The following is a 14,331-nucleotide window of genomic DNA, read 5'->3' on the forward strand; positions in this document are numbered from 1 at the left end:
TCAATAGTGTGTATTTTATTAATATTCAACATCATTTTTGAAACAGATTTCACAAAATAAAATCATAAATAATAAGAGAATCTATATATGACAGGTTAAAAATTAGACAAAGACAAGTTAAAAGAACTTTTTATTGTGTTTCAAAATGTGCCACGAAAAAGCTCAAGTGAAAATAATGCAGTGATGAACCTTAACTAGGTTGTACATGTACAAAAATAAAGAGTTTTAATTATTTTTCGTAATTGGTTCTTGAGTATTTTTTAACTACAGCAAGAAGCTGGGTTAGGATCTTTACCGGAACGTTTAGTCACATTTATTCTTGTAAATTCTTCAGCTATAGTCGGATGAATTCCCACGGTATCCATCAAATCCTTCACTGTCAAGTTGAGTCTGCAGAAAAGCATTAAAATTCATTTTAAATTGCCACACCCATGAGGATAAATTACTTTCTGTTCTGGACTATAATGCCATTCAGTTTTGATTGTTTCTACACAACAAATATCGAAATAAACTATACACCATTTTTAAAATATAAGTTTTTGTAACAATTGCCAAAATTTAATCACAATTTGAGTGACCTTGCCTGTTAAATATTTCAGATTGTTCGTTACAGTAAAGTTTAATTACAATCAAAAATAACATAAAAAATAACCTTAATAATATAGTAATAAACTACTTAAATATGCACGGAAAGTAAAAAAACTTTAGCTTTATAGGCAAATACCACAATTGTAGAGACTCATATTTTCAACATAAACCTTGGCGGATATGAGTGGAAATAAAATCGACGAGTCATAGGCGTGTGGTTATCATTACAAATTGTCTTTATCATTTTAGAACGAATTGGTTGTGACAAATATTTGCTTTGTATACTTATGTCCAGAAAAAAAATTAACACTAGTTTAATTTTAATGTGTTTCGTCTATATTATCTTCAGTTTTATTAGTAGTATCTTAAGCAGATGCATAACAACTATGGGTTTGATGGTAATTTCATTGACAAGATTCCACATATTTTGATCCACTATCACAATAGGTTTGAAACATTAAATCCACTACTGTGAGGTCACATTGCTGACGGAACTATCTAACAGATTTTTACCACGGTTAATTTGAAATTAACATTGCTATTTCATTTTTCATTGAAACCCACACAAATTCTATTGGGTTTAACTTACAAATACAAAAGAACTAAAATGATGCCTCAACTCATGCCATTGCATCTAGTACATATTAGATATATGTATGGTGCTAAGTTCAGTAACATGATGATCAAAATTGATTCGATAAACTTAATATGTTTCTTAATGAGCCACTTTGCAATCTGAGTATTTCTCCATTTGGTGGTTGGTTGCTATTCTATACACTGGATGGTTCTAGATCTTACATTTTTTTAAATATATGAAAGCCATTTTTCACAATGTTTCGTATCCATTTTATAATGATAATCTCTATTCTTTATAGAAATAGAAAACGTTTAGACTTCCTTAAACACATCATAAATCCGTTTTCCCTTTCCATACCAGTTGATAAGCCTTTATTTTACTAGGTTTTCTTCGTATAGTTTTCTACCACCCCTCAAACACTTATTTTTTAAATATTTTCTACACCATATTTGTTTATTTTCTTCGGATTTTCATTAAGTTGAGAATAGAAAACAATTTTTTATTGAGTTAAGGTCATTTTTCAATTTATATTCATATCTACTGCATGACTAACCTGTTTTGATAAATCTTCCAATTTTAACCTATTTTCTTCCTTTTCCTATAACTTTCGACGAGGATTAAACCAACAATAGTGTGCCGAAAAACTAGCTTCGATTTTTGGCAATGAAACACCATCACAAACTTCAATTCAATCGTGGTCGCACTTCGCTTCAGGATGAATTTCATGAAGGTCGTCCGAAATCGGATGTGGTGACAGACAACATTGATGCTTGGCTTAAACTGATATTGCAAGATCGTAATGTGATATGCCGCGAGATTGAGGCATACTTGGGCATCAATTCCACTTTCATACATTTAATATTGCATTAAAATTTGGCTGTAAGATTCGTTCCCGTTCAATATTGCACAAATGACACTTTCTAAAAAAAGCTCGTGTCGATCGAAGCAAAGAAATACTGAAAAAATTCAATCGCAATGCTTCAAAAGACAGATATATGATCGTGACATACGACAAATCATATATTCACCAGTCGTCGAAACGTTTTTCAAAATGCTAAGCAATGTAATTACATCACAAACATTTTGTTCTCTGGCTCGAAGTCCTTTAATGACGTTTCTGATCACGGTATTTTCCACAGGAAGTTATTAAACTATGACATTTTCTTCTGAATCTAGTTCATAATTACCATCTTCACTCATATTTAATATTTTTCTTTCTGCTTTAAGCAGTTCCTCTAAGCGCGTCTTCAATTCTACTTTGGCGATAAGATAGAGGCCTCATTAATGGCACTTTGCCGATTACTTCGTTTTAACAGTGTTGATCTACTGATAAAAATATAGATAACTTCAATTTAACTCAAATATGTTGATAACATTTTATCTTGAATAGTTATTGAAAATAGGAGAATATTGTAAATGTGTGAGTGATTAAAAAATTTTAATTTGTTAATACATTTTCATTGAACATTTCTCTCAAGTCATTCATATATTATTCACGTGTGTAATTGCTTATAATTCAAATCTAATATAAATGAGAATTTACCATTTCTAGATTGCCCACATATTTTTTTATTTATATTCCAAAAAAAAATAACGGGGACTGTTTTTAAAGTAATGTCTGTTGTAATGGATTTATGGAATATTATGTCTTTATACTGCATGTATGTCAATCTGTTATATGATATAAGGATATTATGAATATAAAAACAAACTATTAAATAAAACATTGATAACTTCTGCCTGTTCACATATATATACAGAAATATTTTCTTCAGAAGAGATAGAATATTTTTGCCTGCGTTGAATTTTTGCAATAACACCAAAATACTCATTTATATGGTATAGAAGATGATAATGTGCTTTAAATGTTTCAACGATCTAATGTATTTGAAATGATAAAGATTATGATAGTTTCGAATGTGAATATTTTTTTAGCATAATGGGTATAGTACGCTATCCATCGTAGAAAGGCATAATCTATCCCGAATTTTTTTGTAATATAAGTAATATTCCATTGTACCTTATTATATGAAGTCTATATAAAAATTTTTAAGACCGACGCGGCGAAACTTTATACCATGTAATTTTTCTAGTAATTCCAATAATTATATTCATATTTCAACCAATTTACAAAAAATCCTGTTAAAACCACATATCAAACTCCCACTCTTGCTTAACTATTCATGATAATCGCATCAAAATATGGTCGATAGTTTACATCATAGGCCTAGATCGGAAAAGCAGCAAAACATGGTGGCTAGGGATGGTGCCTCATAATGGAAAGTCGAATCGAGTTGATCGGCACACTGCTATTGGTTTAATCCACGTCAAAAGTCATAGAAAAGCATCGCACGAAAATGTTCGCGATTTAATTCCATTTTTTGACCAAGATGAATGTTTCAAGTATTTGTAAACAACTCAAATAGCAAGAGTATGACAACACGTTCTGAGTAAGTTCACCATGTCAAACTTCAGATGGCAATGTCAGATTTGGCACATCAGTGTTAGCATATCTCAAACCCTCGTATAGACAAAAAACAAGTTAAAGAAGAGTAATAGCTATTTATCTCTATAACAGAAAAATACAAGCTAATAAAAATAACATAAGTATCTGAATAACCTATCCAATTTGTTGTGTAATATGTAGCGATTTTAACATCAATAACACTTTATTTTAAAAATTTAAACTAATAGAATCAACATCAAGTTTCCTTACTACGCAATCTTATTGAAAACATTAACCAATGTCCAATCATAAAAATGCGCAATTAAATGAACTTTTAAGTAAAATGAACGTTAAGCTGAGGAATAGAAAAACATTGGCCCAATCATATTTTGTATTACTACATCCTATCTACATATTAAAGAAATGCGTATGGTTGAGGAAAACTAAAAAACTACAGAAGGGATTTCCACACCCACCAATACATGAGCAAGGTTTTTGTATATAGTTTGTCAAGATTTTTCTGTGAATTAGTTGATATATGAAGATAATTATTGAAATTATTTTTTGATAAATTTTGTTTTATTATTTGTTTTCTTTGGTTTTAGTTTTAGCAATTACTTCCTCATTTCTTGAGTTGATTTAATTGATATTTCTTTTCTGGAGCATTTATTTGATGCCTAAAATCAGCCTAATTTCTTAGGTCAGATCTGATATGTTATAAGAAAGAATATTTAGAAGCAATCTGAGCTTCAAATCATTCTATTTAACCATCGTTTATATCGACTACAGTGCATTTCATCCGTTGTTATTTTTGTTTCATTGTGAGGAAGTGCTTAACATATTTGGAAAGCTTTTTCATACTTAAATATGCATGTAACCAGCTCTTTTAGATGTCATAATCATTGAGAATCATATGTGCTTGTACAGCCATGTTTAAGCTCCACATACTATTCAATGACCATAATAATTTTCCAACATATAATTTGCCTCAACAATAGTTTTTCTAGTTAAAAATCAATTCTCAGTTTAATTGTTAGTGTAGGTGTAGTGGTCATAAACAGAGTCTTCAGAATGAAAAGAAATATAAAAATGTGATTTTTGGTGACCTGTATCCATCCCACCAAGAACTAACTTAGTGTTTCATGTATCCAAAAAAGAATTTTTATCCAGTTAACATCAATGGATAAGTGATTCACGTAGGAGATTTTGATTTAGGATTTGACAAGATTCTGTTGTGAATTGGTTGAAATGACAATAATTTTTGGAATTGTAGGAAAAACAACATATAAAACAAAAACCTGTCAAGTTTGTTCAAAATAAACTCAAAAAAACATTCAAAAAGTGTAGGTATGATATGCCCTACTACTCACGCGAATCTATAGTCTCTAAAACTTATACGGCAAATATGAGGGGAAACTTGAAGAAAAAAACATAAAAATCACCATTTCACAATTTGCAGAGGGTAACTATTGTTAAAAAACGCGTAATAAATAAGGGAGATAGCCTTACTTGCACATGTCACCAACTTACTTGATAGCAGCAGCAAATCCTTGGATAATTTCCCCAGCATTGGGTCCAATAAAATGCAGCCCCAATACCTTTTGAGGCATCTCCCTGAGCGCAACCACTTTCAAATAACAGTTAGCGATACTTCTTTGCGGAATGAAAAATTCGGTCGGTTTATAATAACCATGATAAACTTCAATGTTGTCTTCTCCATACTTTCCGATCGCCTTTTCTTCACTAAGACCGACGCAACCGTATTCCAGAGGACTGAAAACTGTAGTGGCGATGTTGTCATAATCCATCATTTGATTACTATCAGAAAATAGTCGTCGAGCTAATAAACGACCAGCTAAAATAGCTACTGGCGTGAGTTCAGGTTTTTTCTAAAAATTATAAACATATACAACTTAGATTAAATGCCAAAAAGAATACTGTTTATACTTACGTATAGAACATCTCCAACTGCGAAAATATTTGCAACGTTAGTTTGTTCGTTGACAGCATCGATCTTCTCTCCATCACCGGCCACTTTAACTCCCACCTTCTCCAATTGTAACTCCTTAGTCAATGCCTTTCTGCCGATAGCGAATAAAACGGTATCAAAAGTGTCTGAAAACTGTTCTCCTTTGTCATTGATCCATGTTACATTAAGTTTGTCGCCTGCACCTTTAGTAACTTCTTTTGGATTACATCTTAAAAAAAATACGTAATTTTTTAATCATTATACAGGGTGATTCATTAAGAATGTCCAATCTCTGAACTGTAGATTCTAGACCTCAAAATATGATGATTCTGCTCAACATGCCTTATGCAAACAATATTGCTAGTTTCCGCGATACGGGGTGTTCAAAATTTAAATTTAAACTTTGCTTTTCGCAATAATTTTTTATGTTTTCACAATTTCTCTTTGAAAATTGACAATATTACGTTTTTTGGCATAAGGAATCATAATTTGCACTCTAATTTAACATTGCTAATAGAGGGCGCTAATTACACTTGTTTGTGTTAATTAAATCAAAGTAAACTTTTTTTGGACTAAACTTACAACTAAAATAATAAAAATATATTAAGTAGTGTTTAATTCTACAAAAAAAGTTATTCTTCTTTGATTATTGTAACTCAATTGGTTATCGAGTTATTTGCTTCTAAAAAGTTCAATAAATTTTAATTTTTTCATAAAAAAATTTTATTATTCCTTAAATATCTAACAATAACGAATTTGTAAACAAAAATGAAAAACTTCAAAGCAAATGCTCAAAATGCCCACCATTTACTTCAATACACTTTATGATCCGCTTTCGTAAAGATCTCTTAATATCAAATAATCCTTGTCTATTATTTTTAATTACATCCGCGGCTTCTTCTATTTTCCGTCGCAGTTGTGGAAGAGAAGTAATTTTTTCTTTGTAAACTAATACCTTCATTTGCGACCAAATTGAAAAATCCAAAGGATTTAAAACAGGGCCTCTTGGTGGCCAAGCAAACTCACTTCCACGACCAATCCATCGATGTGGAAACTATTCGTTTAAGTATTGACGAACTTGTAAAGAATAATGCGGTGGTGCTCCGTCGTGCAAAAACCACATATTTTGTCTTAAAGCGAGAGGTAAATCGTGTAAATGTTCTTGAAGAAAATCTACATAAATAGGTCCATTTAAATTGGTTGGCAGTTCAAAAGGACCTATTAAATACCCACATATTACACAACACCAAATGTTAATCATAAACTCGTGCTGAAAATGTGTTTCACTCATAGCATGTGGATTTTCAGAATCCCACAAATGATTATTTTTATAATTAAATATTCCTTGTCTGGTAAATGTTGCTACATCAGTAGAGAGAATTGTATCCAGAAAATCTGGGTTAACATTTTGTTTATCTTGCAAAAAATGGGCAAATTGTAGACGCTTAGGTAAATCTTGCAGACTTAATCGGCGAGTACTGATATCTGGATTCTCCGTAACACAAATTAAAATTTCATCTTCTTCATCGGCAGTGATTTTTTTTGTAGCACCGTGCTCAGTTTTAGGGCGTAAAGACCCCGTTTCACCTAAGCGGTTGTAAAGATTTCGATACAGTTTGTAATTGGGTTGCCTTCAATTTGGATATAATTGTGAATATCTTGGAGCCGCAGCTGGACCACTATAATTTGACTGAGCAAACCACAAATCATATCGCGCATCTCATTATTGGAAAAATCGTTATGCCTAGGCATTATTTGATAAATAACTATTACACTTGTTAATTACTAAATTGTTAATAAATGGTATCACTTATTCTTATTATTATCCAATTTTTGCTTCTACACAAACTGTCTAAAAGTGACACAAGCCTACTTAAAAAAAAAAAACGAAAAATTAAACTCTACACAAACTGTCTAATAGCGACACAAGCCTACTTGAAAAGAAAACGAAAAATCAAACCACGGCTTAATTCACGAATGTGATTTTGATATTAGGAGATCTTTACGAAAGTTTTTTATTTTTGTTTACAAATTTGTTATTGTTACATATTTGAGGAGTAATAAAATTTTTTTATGAAAAAATTGAAATTTATTGAACTTTTTAGAAGCAAGTAACTCGATAACCGATTCAGTTACACGAATCAAAGAACAGTAACTTTTTTTGTAGAATTCAACGCTTTTTAATATCTTTTTATTATTTTAGTTGTAAGTTTAGGCCAAATAAAGTTTACTTTGATTTAATCAACACAAACAAGTGTAACTAGCGCCCTCTATTAACAATGTCAAATTAGAATACAAATTGTGATTCCTCATGCCAAAAAACGTAAAATTTTCAATTTTCAACGAGAAATTGTGAAAACAAAAAATTATTGCGAAAATCAAAATTTAAACTTTGAACACCCCGTATCTCGGAAACTAGCAATATTTGCATAAGGCATATTGAGCAGAATCATCATATTTTGAGGTCTAGCATCTACAGTTCAGAGATTGGACATTCTTAATGAATTAATGAATCACCCCATATATATATATATATATATATATATATATATATATATATATATATATATATATATATATATATATATATATATCAATTCATCTTTGTATGATAATTGAATTGCAAACAAAAAGTTTGGAAGCCATAATCAATAATTAGTTTATGTTAGCTGATTGTCTATGATGCGAAAAGTTTATCTGGCGATTAGACTAGGAAAAAAAAGGTGAACAATGAGTTTGTTGGAAATTTTGTGTTCTCAATGGAATAACCGCTACTCTATCATTGAAAATTTTGTAGAAGTCTTTTGGAGAGTCTACTTTATCACAAAAGCAAGTATTTGAGTGGCACTAGCATTCAGTGAAAGTCGTGAAGTCGATAGCCAATGACATGAATCTTTTGCAAAAACAACGGCGACTAGGAGTCGCAAAAATGATTATTAACAATGTAACTGAGGACCCTAGATTCAGAAAACGCATCATTACTGGTGACAAGACGTGGGTTTATGAATATGACATCGGAGCAACAATTTAGTAAATGGTGTTCTACAATTTGGCCCAAACGGAAAAAATAACATCAACGGCAATCGGAAACCAATGTGATGTAATTAATCTAATACCATGGTGTGATTCACCATGAATTCGTTTTAGAAGGTTAAACGATCACCCACCCTATTCGCGAAATTAGGTTCTTCATGAATTTTCCTTCAACAATCCGCTTCGGGGAAAGCGCCATTGAAAGCGATATTCTCTTAAGGCCATCCCAGTGCCTTACAACAAGTGTATGGAAAAGTGGATGATGCATTGGCATTTCCAACGACTCTTATACTAGGTTAAATCTATGACACTCAGAGTTATTTGCAAGAAAATTACAAATAAATAAGTTTCTGTTTATTTTCACAATATCTTGGATAATTTCCTTTTACCTACTGCCCACGCGTGTGTTCTCCTTTCAAAGTTTCTGATGTCATGATTAATTATTTAAATTGTTTTGTGAAGTTGGTTTGGATAAGTAAAAGAGCATATATAAATCATTATAGAATTAGAAACAAAGTTAATTATAAGAGAATTTTAAATTATAAAATCGTTTTTTCAAGTTTACGACCAAGCCCTATAACTTTTACCCTAACAATAGCCAAAATCATAGTCGTAATCGTCGATTTTTGGAACGAAAACAACGTTTCTTCAGTCTGGAGGAAATTGAAGGGGAACGGGTCAGGGCCGTTGGCATGTAACTGAGACAAATCAGAACTGATTTAAGTGACTTCCAAACACTAATACAAGAGTTCCATTAATAGTTATAATAATAAAGTTTGTTAATTATAATTGTGTCAGTAATTATTATAACTAGTAAGTGAACTAAAAAATTGTGTTTAACCTATTAAGGGACAAATTTTATTTCGTAAGTTGCAAGCCAAACCATTTAAGCGCCACAGTTTTCGTCATTTTTAAATACTTTGAACTGTAATTAAAAAAAGGGTAATTATAAAAAATAATCTTTGACTATTATTATGTCTGAATACTACATCTAATAAGGCGCAACACATGGTATAGTTATTATTTCAAAATATGGGGTTGGATTATTTGTTGAAAAAATGTTTTCCCCTTAAAAAAAATTCAGCATTTCCTTAAAATCTTCTAAATACTGTCAAATATCATTCAAAATATATTTTGATCACTTTTAATTCCAAGAAGGATTTAGACAAGAATGTTAAAGCAAGATGCTAATTCAATTGGACAGTCTTCTACAAGTTCTAAAAGACTACTATAAGCCATAAGCAAGGTTTAATTTTTTTAGGTAAATGTATATCATACCCACTTACTTTTTAGTAAGTCCACTAATACAATTTCCAGTAATGATAAAACGTAAAGTAAAGAAAAACCTTGCTTTTTATGTATGTATCATTATTATTGATATGTGTCAAATTGAGATGTGTCAAATAGCTGAAGAGTATACGCGAACTACAGAAAACTGCTAAAGAAAACATGGACAGCAGCTTTCCATACTTCACATTCCATATTTTGGAATTTATTTTTTACTAATTAACCACTCCTCGAAGCCAAACAGTCAAAGCCAAACAAGTCAGTTCAATTTAAAATGATTGATTGCCTTCTACATGTATTCATAAGTGACTTATTTTATCTATTTTCAAGTTAAATGTTTTTGTTTAAGTTCAAAATAAAGTTAGAAGAATCACTTGAAATATACTCACTTGTGTAAAAATTTCACGCCCTTTTCTTTCATTTCATTGTGAATCACATTAGCCATTTGTTGATCGAATCCTCTGAGAAGGACTGACCTTACCATCACAGTCGCATCATAACCTAGACCATTTAAAAATCCAGCACATTCCAAACCGATATCTGAATTATGATTTAAGGAAATTCACGAAAATAACCTGTAAATTATTATCAAATAAATTATACACGGATCTTGATTAGCGGCATTAAAGTTTAAGATAAGGATACATCCAGCTCCTACAATTAATGTTTTTCCTGGAGGTTTTTCCAAACTGAATATGTCGTCACTGCTTATGCCATATTCTACGGCACCCGGAATGTTTGGATAACGCGGTCTTCCGCCTACAGCTATTAAAATATATTTGCCAGTAATCGTTCTTTCTCCTTTTTTTGTTACTGCTTTTACTGTATTTGCATCTATAAAAGATCCTAAGCCATTTATATATTCTACTTGCCTACAAAGAAAAATGATTAAAACCACTTTCAGGATGAAAAATAATTTTTCTGTACTACTTTTAACATTAGTAGTGGTCAGGAACCCCAGAAAATATGATATATATGTTATCCAATGAACAATATATAATGTAACAAGGCTATATCTCTTTTTCTCTGTAAGCACCTATTTGCCTTTAATCCATAATAATCCAATAGGAAGCAGGACTGCAGCAACAGTTTACACGTCAGAAAATTTCTGAATAACTTATGCAACCTTGTTTGATAGAAACTGTTGTGTAGTGTTAGGACTATTAGCTGCTGACAAAAAGAAAGCTATGTCTCTATCCAATGATAATATAATCTTAGATATATATGTGAGTTTATGTATGATGTGACTTACGTCCTGTATAAATAATATAATGATATATCCAAATCACCATACAGATATGTTAAAGATATTATTGGATTTTTATTGAACCTATTTGTGTGAAACTATATTTTATGTTATGACCACCATTAAGAATGATCGGTAGAAAGACATAGAAAGGTAATAATCATTTATTTTCAAAATATCTCCAATTTTCATTTAATTTTTTCAGTAGTACATTTTACATAAAATCTGAAGAATAAATTCCTATTCAAATTGGTTTTCTTTCTCATAATTTATTTTTATGAATTAGCTAATTGTCTGGTAAATAGTGTGAACATTTTTGCCGTTTTTTGATAATAGTAAGGTTGAAAAACCCTGTTCTGGACGTTCTGCGTTTAAAAAACCTACGAGAATATTCGAGAAAATTGAATTGATTATAAACGCAATTATCATCGAGATAAGAAAGTTGTAAATCTCAATTTTTGTAAAATTCTTGGGGTATGTTGAAGGACCAAGTTGAAATCTCATATGATCAAGAAGATTTAGAAAATCATTTGACAATAATTGTTTAAGGAAAACAATCTATAGAATGAAAACATTTCAAAATACTTACTTATCTCTTAGTTCTACCCTGGTGACCCAGTTAACCGACTTGATGTGCCCTTGAACAGCGTCTTTTAATCGTTCCCAACTATGAGAAATCTTTTCTGGTTGTGGTAATTGCCATCCATATGTCTGTGCATCCTGTACATAAAAAAATAATATTTGTGTAAATGAAGCTTACTGCAGATTATCCACCTCCAACATGTGTATAAAATATTGTGAAATATTTTTAAAAACCCATATATCTATGTAAAATCGCTGAGCAACTTAATTCTAATTTATCAGTTTTAATGGAACGTTAGGATAAACCATAATAAACTTTATTGTTCTATTAGATACCGCTATTTGAGTACCACATACGAGGTTTGCTATGTATAATTGGATGTGGCTTTATTGTTTTTCAAAATATTCTTCATTTAGATCAATACACGTTCGAATTAATTGTCGAAGCATTTTTCCATTCCCAAAATATGTGATTTGAACGCGTCAACCTCTTCTTCATGTGTAGAAAAACGTTGGCCTCGCAATATATATGTTTGATCTGCGAGAATAAGAAGAAATAACTGGGTTCCAAACAAAGACTGTCAGGAGGATGACCCATCAATTCGATGTTCTGGCTGGTGTACCATTCAGAATTGACCGTTCTACGTTGCTCTAATGGAACTGTGTTAACACGTCCAATTATTCCGAAAAAACAGGCGACCATTTGCTTCGAAGTGCTTCGTGCGCAAACAACTTTTGTTGGATTTGACTCGTATTGAAAATCCCATAAAGTCCATTGTTGGTTAGTTTCGAATTTATATGCATAGATCCATGATTCGTCGCCGGTCACGATCTTATAGACATCTTTCGCAGCACCGCGATTGAATTTTTTGAGCATTTTTTGCGCCAGTCAACAAGAGTTTTTTTGAGCGATTGTCAAATTATGCGGTATACAACAAGAACAAATCTTTTTGAATGTATGCAAGTGGAACTAATATCGAAGTATGCCTCAATCTCACGATATGTCACATGACTATCTTGCAATATCAGTTTACACGCAGCATCGATTCTTTCTGGCACAATAGACGATTCAAGACGATCGTCACGGAATTTGGAAAACCAGCGAAACACGGTGACTAGAAATGGTGCTTCATCACTAATAGTCGAAGCGAGTTGATCGGCATACTACTATTGGTTTAGTCCATGTTGAAAGTCATGGAAAATCATTGCCTAAAAATGTTGGCGATTGAATTTAATGTTTTGACCAAGATGAATGTTTTAAGTATCTGTGAATAACTCAAATATCACTGGTATGACGACAACACGTTATAAGTAAGTTAACCATTAAAAAAGTTACACTTTATAATGGCATTGTCAGATTTGACATATTCACAAAAGTATTGCCATATCTCAAATCTTAAGTAGCAGCCATCGTATGCTTTTCTGTAATTTTAGAAGTAGAATGTAGAATCGAAAGAGATAAATAGCAAAACAAAAGCGATGAGCTGTTCATAAAAAATGAGAATTTTCAAACGATTAATCATCGAATTAAAATATTATTTCTGAAAAAACATGTCACAAATAACTTAAGTTCAATGAATAATAATTTGAATAAATTGAAATAAAGATTAAAACTATATTTTACATAGTACCTATTTAATAAGCTTAGTTTTTTATTGTTTATGGAAAAACCATTACTCAAACTAAATGAAGCACCTTCTGGAAATTTTGACAAAAGTCAAATTACAAATACCTGTTGACAGGAGCACTATCTTAAAAGACGGGAAATTAAAAAGACTACGAATTAATTGCACTTCCCTGGTAATGCAAAATACAGATGTTTATGATCAGTGTTGGCTTTATGGAATAACTATATGCTACTTATTAATAATGAATTATTTAGATTTTAGATATACTGAAAGACATAAAATATTGGAAAAATCGTTGAACAGATTGAATGGACAAGAAATAAAATATTTAAAACTATCTATCGGATGTTGAAACGAAAAAAAAATATCGTTAAAACTTGTTTTACCTACTGCCAGATATTACGAACTACACATTAAATCTATGACTCATTTTTCATAGGATCGCAAATTATAATAATATACATTTATATAAGCATTCCTTAATAGCAATTACTTGCAATTTTATTACGAAAGTCATAAATGTGAGAAACTAGTAACGCAAGTTCTCTAAAGAACCGAATGAAAATTACTACACTGTTGCTCAAAAGTATATCATCCAAATTTATATGACAACAAAATATGTATTAACTGTAAAAAGGGATGATATTTTAATGTTACCATTGGCTTTTCTATTGATGAAAATTTTTACTAGAATATAGAAAGCTGCTGGAAAATATTGTAAAGGCTAAAACACAAACTCTCCATAGCTCAGAATCTTGGCCTAGAGCACTAACAATTCAAAAAATGTATAAATGGAAATTGGAAAAATATGATTTCGCGACTATGCATTATACCGAGAATTTTGCTTTCTTTTTAGCCTCGTTAATCAATTAGGCGAATATTTCTGCAGACTGTTGAAACTAGTGCCGTGTGTATAATAGTAATAAATAGCGATTCGTAAAATTAAAATTTGTATTTTTTGCATTGCTCCATTTC

At 31.1% G+C, this 14,331-nt stretch overlaps 1 protein-coding gene across 2 annotated transcripts in view; it reads right to left on the bottom strand.

Annotated features, from left to right (window-relative positions):
* The window catches only part of LOC130440554 (thioredoxin reductase 1, mitochondrial), a 26,422-nt gene continuing 12,091 nt past the window's right edge, over positions 1 to 14,331 (bottom strand). For both annotated transcript variants that reach the window (XM_056773801.1, XM_056773800.1), the window contains exons 3-8: positions 11,736 to 11,866; positions 10,546 to 10,772; positions 10,290 to 10,440; positions 5,563 to 5,809; positions 5,142 to 5,500; positions 1 to 390 (exon numbers count right to left, since the gene is read on the bottom strand). In XM_056773801.1, coding sequence (XP_056629779.1) covers positions 261 to 390; positions 5,142 to 5,500; positions 5,563 to 5,809; positions 10,290 to 10,440; positions 10,546 to 10,772; positions 11,736 to 11,866 — 1,245 coding nt within the window. In that variant the 3' untranslated portion in view covers positions 1 to 260. The remainder of the gene's footprint in view (positions 391 to 5,141; positions 5,501 to 5,562; positions 5,810 to 10,289; positions 10,441 to 10,545; positions 10,773 to 11,735; positions 11,867 to 14,331) is intronic.

The sequence above is a fragment of the Diorhabda sublineata genome, chromosome 2, assembly GCF_026230105.1.
Source record: "Diorhabda sublineata isolate icDioSubl1.1 chromosome 2, icDioSubl1.1, whole genome shotgun sequence".
Lineage (NCBI taxonomy): Eukaryota > Metazoa > Arthropoda > Insecta > Coleoptera > Chrysomelidae > Diorhabda > Diorhabda sublineata.